Below are 13,343 nucleotides of genomic sequence, written 5' to 3' on the forward strand. Positions count from 1 at the left end.
ACAGTTGCACACTCCTCTTCTGCATTTCAATGTGTGTGTGTGTGTGTGTGTGTGTGTGGGCAGCAGTCCTCTGAGTGATCCCATAACATATGCCTCCATTATAGCTTCTGATCTTCATACCAGATGTGCACGTGCCCTTTCGTAGCTGTAATATAGTGTGTGTGTGTGTGTGTGTGTGTGAGGTGCTGCAGCCTCTAGTGACATCATGGAAGCCAGGGTGATAATGACCTGGTTAATATATCACCAGGTGGTAGCAGTGCTCAGTTGTCTGCGACATGCTCCTATAACATTCACCCAGCTGTTCCCTTAAGCCCATCCACAATACAGGGTTTGCTTTGGGGTTTGCACTAAAATGTATAATGACAGTTGTTATTCCACCTGCTTAAATGCCACAGCATTGTTTTGTAATACTTTATAAAGTACTGGCAAACTAGTGACTTGCTGTATTGCGCTGTCGCTCTGTCTAAATCTCTGTCTCTCTCTCTCTCCCCCTCTCTCTATCCCTCTCCCCCTCCCTCACTCTCTCCTTCTATCCCTACTCGACCGAACCAGGAAGAAAGAAAAAAAAAAAGCGCATTGAGCTGATAAATTTTGCATGGGCCATTTTAGCAGTGGAATGCTTTTAGCCGTTTTAGCTGTATCAGCTAATGTTCCTTAGCAACAGGGAGCTCAGAGGCTTACAGGAAGTGGCCCAGCGCTGGAACAGGACGGACAAGGCCGCTCAAGTCATGTGCCGGTGTACAAATAAACCCCATTTGTCCTAAAAACTATAAATAATTACAAGGAGGAAACGGAACGGTGCATGGTCATGGGACTGTGAATGTGACAGTGTAGACAGTGTTAATAACAGAAGCGGAGGAATCAAGGCATCACAGTCACAAGGACTCTGGGAAGACAGGCCAGAACCAGTCATCTACAAAGGTTCCTAAACCCCTTGGTTATTTTTTCTCCCTTTGACCCCTGACCTCTGCCAGGCTACGCCTTCCTGCTGTTCCAGGAGGAGGCCTCCGTCCAGGCCCTGATCGACGCCTGCATCGAGGAGGACGGCAAGCTGTACCTCTGCGTGTCCAGTCCCACCATCAAAGACAAGCCTGTAAGCCTCCCCCCCCCCCCCGCCGGCTCCTCCGCGCCTCCTCACGCCACATGGGGGCCTCCAGGCGGACCAGGTAGCAACCTGTAATCCCTGTCCTCGGTGTGCTGCGCCCCTGCCCAGGTCCAGATCCGCCCCTGGAACCTGAGCGACAGCGACTTTGTGATGGACGGCTCCCAGCCCCTGGACCCCCGGAAGACCATCTTTGTGGGCGGGGTGCCCCGGCCCCTACGTGCAGGTGAGTGAACGGAAACCTCTTCGTTTTTTTTTTTCAGATCCCTGTTTTGCGAGTCCCCCCCACCCCCCCTGCCCCAAACCCCCACCCCACCCCCCCACCCCTCCTGCCCCAAACACCCCTCCCCACCCCCCCCACCCCCCCTGCCCCAAACACACCCCCCTGCCCCAAACCCCCCCCCCCCGACTTGGCTTTGGTAAAATCATCTGGCGCGGAGCCACAGGGGCCCTACAGCCTGTAATGAAAGATTGTGCCCCAGCGAGAAAAGCAATCCTCCACTTAGATTTCCAGGAGGCCGGCCAAGCGGTGGCCATGTTAAGTATTTATGGTGCCGCAGCAGTCTCCATGTCGGCGTCCTCGCTACAAACATCGCTGGCTCGCCTGCAACGTGATCCCCACTAATTATACCAGGCCTTTCAGACGCTCTGATACACAGTGCTGCCCCGCAGGACCGCAGCCGGCTTAGGGGGGACAGAGAGCGCTGGTTATTAGTGACAAAGACTAGTGGTTATTAGTGACAAAGACTAGTGGTTATTAGTGACAAAGACTAGTGGTTATTAGTGACAAAGACGTGACAAAGACTAGTGGTTATTAGTGACAAAGACTAGTGGTTATTAGTAACAGACTAGTGGTTATTAGTAACAAAGACTAGTGGTTATTAGTAAAAGACTAGTGTTTATTAGTAACAGACTAGTGGTTATTAGTGACAAAGACTAGTGGTTATTAGTAACAGACTAGTGGTTATTAGTAACAGACTAGTGGTTATTAGTAACAGACTAGTGGTTATTAGTAACAGACTAGTGGTTATTAGTAACAAAGACTAGTGGTTATTAGTAAAAGACTAGTGTTTATTAGTAACAGACTAGTGGTTATTAGTGACAAAGACTAGTGGTTATTAGTAACAGACTAGTGGTTATTAGTAACAGACTAGTGGTTATTAGTAACAGACTAGTGGTTATTAGTAACAGACTAGTGGTTATTAGTAACAAAGACTAGTGGTTATTAGTAAAAGACTAGTGTTTATTAGTAACAAAGACTAGTGTTTATTAGTAACAGGCTAGTGGTTATTAGTAACAGACTAGTGTTTATTAGTAACAAAGACTAGTGTTTATTAGTAACAGGCTAGTGGTTATTAGTAACAGACTAGTGGTTATTAGTAACAGACTAGTGTTTATTAGTAACAAAGACTAGTGTTTATTAGTAACAGGCTAGTGGTTATTAGTAACAGACTAGTGGTTATTAGTAACAGACTAGTGGTTATTAGTAACAGACTAGTGGTTATTAGTAACAAAGACTAGTGGTTATTAGTAACAGACTAGTGGTTATTAGTAACAGACTAGTGGTTATTAGTAACAGACTAGTGGTTATTAGTAACAAAGACTAGTGGTTATTAGTAACAGACTAGTGGTTATTAGTAACAAAGACTAGTGGTTATTAGTAACAGACTAGTGGTTATTAGTAACAGACTAGTGGTTATTAGTAACAAAGACTAGTGGTTATTAGTAACAGACTAGTGGTTATTAGTAACAAAGACTAGTGGTTATTAGTAACAGACTAGTGGTTATTAGTAACAGACTAGTGGTTATTAGTAACAGACTAGTGTTTATTAGTAACAAAGACTAGTGGTTATTAGTAACAAAGACTAGTGGTTATTAGTAACAGACTAGTGGTTATTAGTAACAGACTAGTGGTTATTAGTAACAGACTAGTGGTTATTAGTAACAGACTAGTGGTTATTAGTAACAAAGACTAGTGGTTATTAGTAACAGACTAGTGGTTATTAGTAACAAAGACTAGTGGTTATTAGTAACAGACTAGTGGTTATTAGTAACAGACTAGTGGTTATTAGTAACAAAGACTAGTGGTTATTAGTAACAGACTAATGGTTATTAGTAACAAAGACAGCTGCCTAAACCTCCACATAACAAAGAAGGATGCTGGTCGTGACACTGAGGAGGGAGGATGGAAAAACATTTCTTTCTTTCCAGTAACTCTGCGGCTTCCTTGTAACGTCGGCCCTGAAGCCCCCCCCCTCCCCCAGTGCTCACCCTGCTCTGTCCCTCCCGTCCCTGCAGTGGAGCTGGCCATGATCATGGACCGGCTGTACGGAGGCGTGTGCTACGCCGGCATCGACACGGACCCGGAGCTCAAGTACCCCAAGGGGGCGGGCCGCGTGGCCTTCTCCAATCAGCAGAGCTACATCGCCGCCATCAGTGCCCGATTCGTCCAGCTGCAGCACAACGACATCGACAAAAGAGTGAGTGGCCTGGCGTACGTCCTGCGCGGCGGCGGCCCGGTCTGTGTAATCACTTGAGCGACGGAGACGGACACCAACACTGTGATTCGAGGGGTCTTATCGCCAACATCCGAATGCTTGTGAACGGCAGATGGAGGCGTAACGGTGTCTCTGTGAATTTCCATTGTAGACCCAAAGCTTAGCAAAAGTATCGTGGAGCGTTGTCATTTCACGCTCATTTTCTTCACTGCAGCCCCTTTAAGATAGCTCTGGTTAGATGGATAAAGGTGCAATGACTCCCAAAGGATGAATCATGAGGACGAAAAGCTATTTTAACAGAGGACCAGGGCGCGGGTAGCAGGCTTTTCTTCATTTGTTTGGTGTACTACCGGTGCTCTGCTACATACTTATATACATATATATACATAGACATATGTACATAGACATATATATATATATATATATATACATAGACATATGTACATAGACATATATATATATTTATAAAACGGGGGGCCTAAATCAAGCGATCTGATTGGTTCCCAACCGTTGTATATTGAGCGTATACACACAGCTATGACGCCCGTTCAGTTTACAGAGTTCAGTATCACTCCGCGCCTAACTCTAACTGTTGTTTATGTATATATAAAAGCGATAGCGTAGTTCACTGAAGCCTAAAAAACATGTTGATTGCTGGAGAGGGTGGAAATGTTGTAAAGCAATAGGCACACGGTCGGCAATTTAGCCTACTATCGAGTTCGAGTGAACTCGATAGAAGGCTAAATTGCCGGCGAACCAAGCTACCGTCTGTAGCCTAGCCTTCTCTCTGAAGGACGCTACAGTGTGTTGCACAGCAACCGCCGTACACTTTGCCGGCAGCCAGGAGGGACTACTTTTTTGTATTCGTTAAAAAAAAATGCTTTTCCGACTTTCTAGCTTTTTCAAAATTGAGGGTGTCTATGACTTTCATTTCGCCATATTTACTTTACCGTTTTATAAAAGCAATAGATCACTTCAGTCAGTGATATACGGTCATTATACCACAGTGAAGGGGGTCGCCACCCCTCCGCTGCGCGTCGGGACGGACAACGCCCCTTAACTGTGGTATAATGAGCGTATACCACAGCCTGTCGTGATCTATTGCTTAAATATATACATAGACATATGTACATAGACATATATATATATATATATATATATATATATATACATAGACATATGTACATAGACATAGACATATACATATATATACATAGACATATGTACATAGACATATATATATATATACATAGACATATGTACATAGACATATATATACGTAGACATATGTACATAGACATATATATATATATACATAGACATATGTACATAGACATAGACATATACATATATATACATAGACATATGTACATAGACATATATATACGTAGACATATATACGTAGACATATGTACATAGACATATATATACATAGACATATGTACATAGACATAGACATATATATATATATATATACATAGACATATGTACATAGACATTTATATACGTACATAGACGCCGCGTTGGCCTTTAGATTGTATACATCAATGTCGACGCCATACTGGAAAGGCACAGAGAGCTGCGGTTATCTGGTTAAAAAGCATTTTAACCCTTTACATTTCTCAAACAATTTAAATTATTTTATTATTCAATTTAATTTTTTCCTTTGTTTGCGATTTAATATTAATGTAAGAAACACTCACTGGTTGAGGAATGTAAAGGTAATAGGGCGACATGACGCAGGGTCTAAACAGACTGGTTCCAATGGGTTTCAAGACAAACAGTGGAAGGCCCCGGCAGTAAGCAGAGGCTCCCCTAACACGGCGTACTTAAAGGCAGGTGGAAGAAGACCCGTTCCTTTAGGCTCGCTGAGTCCAGGAGGACGCTGCTAAGAAAAACATAGCATTACGCCGGCTTTGTCCTCTAATCCTTTGGCAGAGGTTCAGGCAGTCTGGGGAGGAGGTTCAAGACATCGCGGGGGGGGGGGGGAGTGAGGTATTACGTCGCGCCCCTGATTGCGGCATCTTCCGCCGCCGCGGTTGACGCACCCTCTAGTCATCCGCTGTGTCATGCAGCCACCCATCACCGTTTGCAGATCTCATCTCCCACACAAACAAAGAGACACTCTCCTGCCCAGGGGTTTCATTATAGCCGGGTTCCCTGCCAGGCTGAGCCCTCTGTAGCCTGTGTTAACAGCAGGGCCCCGGCCGGGGCTGTGTAATCATCGCGTCCGCTTGGCTGTCGAAATGCCCAACAGATGTTTGAAGCTGCAGACACATCGGGCTGTTTTAATTATAGTAGTTCCCCTATGCATTCATATCCACTCAGACGGCCGCGCTGCAGAAAACGGGTTATTTCGGGAGCGCGCGGGGGCCAATGGCAGCCACTGAGGGAGCGAGACTGGTCGTCAGCCAGGAAGCTAAGTCTTTGTACGGCTGTCCGCTCCTGCCACGCGCGCCTCACGCACGCACATGCGTGCACGCACAAACGTGTGTGTCTGCGAGAGATACATACTCTCGCAGACACACGTGCACACGCACACCGACTTGGTCAACCTAATTGATTCCCCCAAAAATTAAACAGCTGACAGCTATTTGCATTTAACAAACCATTTAAAAAAAACGAAAAAAACTAGACACGACTGGGCTTGAATTGTGTTTCTGAGTTCATTTTTTGAACCCTTTTCTACCTGTGAACGATGGAGACGCATGATGACGGTATTGCTGTCGTGTTAAATACACCCAGAGGGGTGACCGGTAGGCAAAAACAATACTCAGGACAAAATGTCCGCTCCTGAGATGTCCCTGGCACCCTGGTCCCGTGCAATGTGTTATGACTGCACGTCATGAGTGTGTATTTCCTTACCCTGTGTGAGCGCGTACACACACACACACACACACACACACACACACACACACACACACACACACACACACACACACACACACACACACACACACACACACACACACACACACACACACACACACCGCCGCTGTGGCACTGCCATCGCTGGGTCAGTCCACGTTCACGGCTCAGAGGAAAAGCAGGGGTGTCTTATGCCTGCCTCCGTTATTTCCAATTTCCTTTTGCTGCCACCCCGCGAGACCACAATCACTCTATTAACTGCAAACGGCTCTCATGATGGCTCCCCATATATCCAGCGTCCATATTCAATAGCCTGGCTCTGCCTCGACCCTCCAAGCTCCATTCGTCTGGCGGCAGGCGGCCCCCAAACGGCCGTTGGAATTGCCTCGCCTCGTACAATCGTTTTATTTCCAAAGCGAGACGATGGCTCCCCAAGGCGTCGCCATGGCAACGCCGCTGACGTTTTTTTTTGCTAATAGGGCACGATTCACGATGAACACATTTTAAGAACCAGGTTAATACTCTGTATTTGCTAATTGTGCTAAGAAGCAGCGTCATAGAAAGGAAATGATTTGAATGACTGTTACCAAAATAGATTATAGGAATGAGACTGAAGATGCATCTATTCACTATTGTCTGAAATAGGAAGTTCCACTCGCTAACAGACATGTAGTGAGTTGAAATAAGTTAAATAACAAGATGTGTCAAAAGCCCTGAAACAAATTGTAACTCATTAGCCGGATTCCGAAAACCATCGGTTTCCCGAACACAACTCTGAAAACTCTCCAGTCCCACTCGGAAACCTCCTCGGCCATTTTGATTCAAACAGTGGCAACTGGTGCCTCCTCCTGTGTTAATAACGATGATGATGATGATGATGATGACGACGCTGACGATGACACTCACCAACCCGTGCGTCCCCCCCCCCGTCCCCCCCCCACCCCAGGTGGAGGTCAAGCCCTACGTCCTGGACGACCAGATGTGCGACGAGTGCCAGGGGGCGCGCTGCGGCGGCAAGTTTGCGCCGTTCTTCTGCGCCAACGTCACCTGCCTGCAGTACTACTGCGAGTACTGCTGGGCCAGCATCCACTCCCGGGCCGGCCGCGAGTTCCACAAGCCCCTGGTGAAGGAGGGCGGAGACCGGCCCCGCCACGTCTCCTTCCGCTGGAGCTGAGGCCCCGGTGGGGAGGGGGAGGGGGAGGGGGGGGGGGGGGGGGCCCGCCTGGACCCTGGCCCCAGCCAACACCACCGGTCATCGCTGCACTCCACCACCACCACCTGCACCACCTGCACCACCTCATAGAGAAACAAAACGACAAAATACACAACAGAGGATGAGATACACGGGACTTTGTGTTTTTGTTCAAAGTAACACCACTCTTGTGTCCCGTCCCCCCCCCCCCGCCCCGCGAGTAGGAAGTGTAATTGTACCGTGGGTGTGTGGTGATTCCACCTGCGAGCGTTTATTCATTTCGAGGTTTGCACTTTTCGGCGTACAATTATTGAAAACTTCACGCAGCACCCACGCGTGACAGACAGGCGCCGTGTGGCCGAGGGGCGTAGCGCAGGGTGCCCTGTCCGAACACACCCCCCCCCCCCCCCCCCCCCCCCCACTGTGCGGAGACGGAGGTGGGACCACACATCTATTCAAATTTATATACATAGATAATATACGTTTTATTTAAAAGGAGCATGCACTTATTTTCAGAGAGCTGTAGATATCTTGCCCCTTGTAAAAGAGAAGAAAGAACTATTGACATTTACCAAAGGCGGGTGAAACGAAACGCGTTGCAAACATCAAACTAGGCGACTAACCAAGTCCACACCGGGCCCGACTTAACGCAACAACGGCGGCCGTGTTCGATCTCAATTCTAACTCTGAAAAACAATACGATTAATACCTCGCGGGTGCAGTCGGACTATTTCACTTTAAAACATTTTTTTTAGGGTTTTATTTTTATAATACATCAGTTTTCTTTTTAATGTTGTGTAAAATGTAATGCTGCAAAGGCTTTGCTGCTAAAAATCTGTGGTATGAACGAATACCAATAAGTACTTTATTCAGGCTATGGTGTGAGGACAGAACACACGTAGACAGACAGGTCACCTGGGGTTACCGGGGTGACGGGACAGGGGGGGGCACGCCCCTTTGACATATGGCCGCTATCCCAGTGGTGATAGTGGGGTGGTGGTGGTGGTGGTGGTGGGGGGAAGGGGTCTGTGGGTGGGTGGGTGGGTGGGTAGGGTAAGGGGTGGTGTTATGGGTGCAGGAAGGTCTGCCCCCTATAACTGCATGTAATATTTCAGTCAGGTTGCTGCATGCGATAGAAACTTTACGTATCACGTCTACTGTCGTTAGATTCCGCCGACTTTTTGCACAATACACACACACACACACACACACACACACACACACACACACACACACACACACACACACACACACACACACACACAGCGCGATAGAGAGCTTATCTGTTTTTTTTTAGGGGGCGGGTGAGGAGAGGGGCTACTGTTCTCTTAACAACAACAACCATTTAGGTGGTGAACTCATCTAGTTAGAGGAAGACTATAGTCGACAAAAAAACCTTTCGACGATCACCAAGCTCAACCCACGTAGGATTCCCGTTAACAGCCGTCTATGATAGGTGAAGTACTTATTCTTTTGCAGTGATTGTTGATATAATTGTGCAATTTTCCTTTATTTTTTTAATCGTATGTAGTTAGGTGAGAGTTTGCTTAGAACTGTGATTTGCGTTAACTGTTGTTGATGTCTGACCTAGAGTTCAACGTGAAACTTCATAACTAGCGTATGCACACGTAACAAAAAATGTTCTGTAGACACACACACACACACGCACACGGACGAGAACAGGACAAGCCTCTCACGACACTCGGAGCGGATCACATGCAGGAGAGAAAAAACACAGCGAGGAGAGGCTTGACAAAAAGCTCTCGTTTGTGTCCCAAACATAACCAAAGAGCTCACGTGTTTGACCTGCGCACGGCTCCTACACACACACACACACACACACACACACACACACACACACACACACACACACACACACACACACACACACACACACACAGCTACCCACAGTAGAGTACTGTGCGCCTCAAGAGCTCATGAATGAGGTTTAAATATAAGCAGAGAAGAAGAAGCCTATGTGTGCAGTGACATCTGTAAGGGAAGAAGACTGTTGAAGTGTGGGGAGGGAGGGAGGGAGGGAGGGAGGGTTAATTCTGTTTTCTTTTCTTTTTTTACCTGCAAAGCTTGAAGTAGAATAATGACCTGCTAAAATGGTGGACATATTTTTAATATCATACAGCCGAGGAGGGTCGGTTTGGGAGTAAAGGGCGGGGCTGGGGTTTTGTCCTTTTCGGGGGCGGCGGCGGCATCATTTGGATATGTTTGGCAGGGCGTGGCAGCAGCCCGTTGAGAGTGTAAACCAACAGAGAGACCTGGGCTGTTGGCTGGCGTCTGCTTGGCGGTGCGGAGAGGGCAGATCAGGTGGGCTTCTGGTTAGGGTGGGGGCCGGTTATACTGGTGTGGTCAGGTGTTGTGGTGAATGCGACCGGATCCTGCGTCATTGCGAGTCTTGTCTGTGGTGTTGGCATGATGTGATTGTCTCCGTGACGACTCCCCACAGTCTCCTTTTTGTTTTTGGTCTCAGGCAGTAAAGTTGTACACGAGTCGACGTTAAGTTAATTTTTTATTTCTTGGAAAAGAAGACGAAATTGAGCTTGGAATGGAGGATAACGAGTACTGATAGGAAGGCGAGGAGAGACTAAAACAGATGCTAACCTGGCTAGGCTGATGTAGTATCCCTATGAAAGTGAATTCTGGCTGTCGCTTCTTTCTCCACCCAGAAGAGTTTTTCTATGTTCGTTCCTTCTCAATGATAGACATTTGTTATGCACTACTCTTTGTATCTGAACAGTTTTGGACAGTCAGCAATTCTTTTTGTTAAAAGAGAAAAAAAAAAGGCGGTAAAGCATGCTTTTTTTGACTGACATGACATTTTTGCAATACCTCAATTTTGAAATATATTAGGAGAGAACCGATATTTTCTAAGTAAGTTTATTCAAATGAAAAAAGAAATATATATCTATATATTAATTTAATTCTTAGAGAGAAATGATTTAACAGAGGTTGATTTTTATTTTTTATCATGCTCATTTGCTTTTATTTTCAAATTTATTTTTTGACAATTGAGGGAGCTGGAGCTTTATAACTTTAATATAATGACGTAGTTAGTGAGTGTACATTCTACTTTATTACGAAGTAGTGAGTGAGTGAGTGCTGGTCTGGTTAAAAAATAACCAGCAATGGCACAGTGTCAACAAAACATAACAAATAAGGAAATAATGCATTAGTATTCGTTTGAAAAAAATAATTATCAACAAGAGATCCTTAATATATCGGGTGCTTGGAAAGAAAACTGAAGATACTTCCCTTGATTTTTTTTTATATTTATATAATCAATCATTTACTATGCTGACCAGAATTTTTTTTTATTTTTACTTTTTATGTTTCCTACAAATGTGTACTCCCTTTTGTTTTGTAAAGTAATAAAACACTTGTTTGTTAGCCTGATATCATAAGGGGGGTTTAAAAAAATAAATGACTACATTAAAAAGGACGTCTGAGAGTCACTGAAAAGCTGGGGATAAAAAAGAATGTTCTTTTTTTTAACACAAAACAAACATAAGTGTTTCACCTGTAAAGGCCCCCCTCCCAAAAAGGTGCATCAATTAAATGGTGGCCTTCTATTCACGCAAGACTTGAATTAGTCCCATTTTTTAAGACTAAGAACCTTGATTCTTTGTTGTAATGTGCAATACTGTTTGTACTGTTTGTAAAAAAAAAAAAGAAGAAAAAAACATGAAAAAAAGAGGCAAAATCTTTATTGCAGAATTATTTTCATTGCAAGCAATGTGATTCACTAAAATCATTTTCTACTGTGTGTTTACCTGCTAGTACCTTCCAGTGGTAATGTAGCCTTTGTACTGAGAAATTTTCATTATTTTTAGAACGTTTTGCTAAAAAAGAAAAGGATTAAAACATTTACATGTTTTTTATTTAATATTTTCTTTACAGACTTATTTCTCAACCATTTAATAGTTATTTCTGTGGGAGACTTTCATATCTGGTCAATGTCATTAATATTATTTTGTATTTTTACTTTGAATAAATTAATTTTATGATGCTAATTCTTTTAAGTTTATTTTCTGTTTGTCCTCTGTTTCATTTTGGAAGTAGGAAAACCAACTTTTTAATATTGTTGGTAAAGTGTCTTAGATTCTTGAAATGCTATGCTTTTTGTATTAATTTGCTGATGTTGCTTATACATTAGTGTGGAACTGATCTCCAAAAAGAAACTGGGGGGAAAAAATCAATATATATGTGTGTGTGTATATATATATATATATATATATATAATATATACACACACACAAAACAAAATCGGATCGTAATGTAATGATGGTTGGCAAAGGTGATGTAAACAAACTAATGGGCAATAAAATGAAATGGAGCATATGATTCTTTATGTTGTGACGTACGTGTGGAAGCTGGGAAACTGCCTCTGCTACTCCAGACACAACTCCTAAAACTGCAGCAATAGTACTTTTAGTTCCTAATAATTATTAGACGTGTCAGACCACAGGATCACGGTGCATGATCTAGCTGGAGCTTGCACAACTTTTTTTATTCACTTGAGACACTAAATAATAGCAACTCCTGAATAGGCCTTAATTATTCAACATTTCCATATTAAGCGTCTGGTTCAACATTAATGCAATGTTGAGTCCAGTCGCTTGAACTAAAGAGATGCAAATGAACACGTGTGATTGTATTGTATGAATGTATATTTGAGGTGCCGTGTGTGAATAAATTCAAGGCGGTGTGGGGCATACATGATTTGGCTGCAGATTCCCGATTGCTCAAATGATCATCTATTCCCGGAGCGCTGAGGAGATCCTGATTTATAACGTTTATCAATTTGCCGTCCTTTGTTCTGTTGCGTCAGTCACCAAACACCCACTGCATACATTTAATGAAAATGCTAATACCAATCTCTTGACCACCAGTTCATCAAGGTACCCTAAATGTCTTGGAAGAGGCTGGGCTGCTACTATCTGTTTCTAAATGTATTACTGGCAAAGCAAACAGTTATAATCTAGCAATATTAATATGTGCAACTTAATAGAAAAAAAAAATAGGTCATGTAACTAATCTTGCTGGAATACTGTATATTACGTCTGCTTCTGTGGTCAGTCTTACTGAGGTACGCTGTATAACGTCAAAACGTGATATTTATAGACAAGTTGGATGTTCTCAATTTAGTAGTTTACCAACAACCCACTTCATAAATGTACTTTTTTTTTTTAAACAGTCTTATTTTTTTTACTTGACTTGAATACTGGTTCTTTAATATTGACATTTAAAAATGCTTACGTTGAATTTAACTATGCTTGTCTACACTTTGCAATTCAGCTGTGATTATTCAGTGAGAAAAGAAAACGATGCTGATTGCGTCCGTTTCTATTACCCCTCTGGCCCCCCCTACAAGTTTGACCCTTTTCTGTATCAATAAGCTAATGTTATTAAATGTAGCTGTATGGTGTCGTGAATGCTTGTGGTCATTTGCCTAGCCTCTTCTGCATCTTTCACCCTTCTGCATAAGACATCTACCAGGTTTGTATGCTCCTAGTTTGACAAAATATGACCTATGGTCAAAATTGCAGATTGACAATTATCAAAATAAATATTGAATAAAAGATAATTTACATAACTGAGGTGAATGGCTGGTCATGGCTGATGAATACAATGATTTCACTGGTCTTTCCATTGATACATTACTGCTGAT

The 13,343-nt window shown here is 43.8% G+C and overlaps 1 protein-coding gene across 1 annotated transcript in view; it reads left to right on the plus strand.

Moving 5' to 3' along the window:
* The window catches only part of cpeb3 (cytoplasmic polyadenylation element binding protein 3), a gene marked incomplete at its 5' end in the record, with an annotated part of 38,400 nt that extends 25,293 nt beyond the window's left edge, over window positions 1-13,107 (plus strand). Inside the window, 4 exon segments of the mRNA XM_084470882.1 lie at window positions 975-1,093; window positions 1,214-1,328; window positions 3,401-3,582; window positions 7,415-13,107. Of these exon segments, the coding sequence (XP_084327008.1) occupies window positions 975-1,093; window positions 1,214-1,328; window positions 3,401-3,582; window positions 7,415-7,642 (644 nt within the window). The 3' untranslated portion in view covers window positions 7,643-13,107.
* Window positions 13,108-13,343: the final 236 nt, after the last annotated feature.

Source organism: Micromesistius poutassou (genome assembly GCF_964030765.1).
Source record: "Micromesistius poutassou genome assembly, chromosome: 7".
NCBI lineage: Eukaryota > Metazoa > Chordata > Actinopteri > Gadiformes > Gadidae > Micromesistius > Micromesistius poutassou.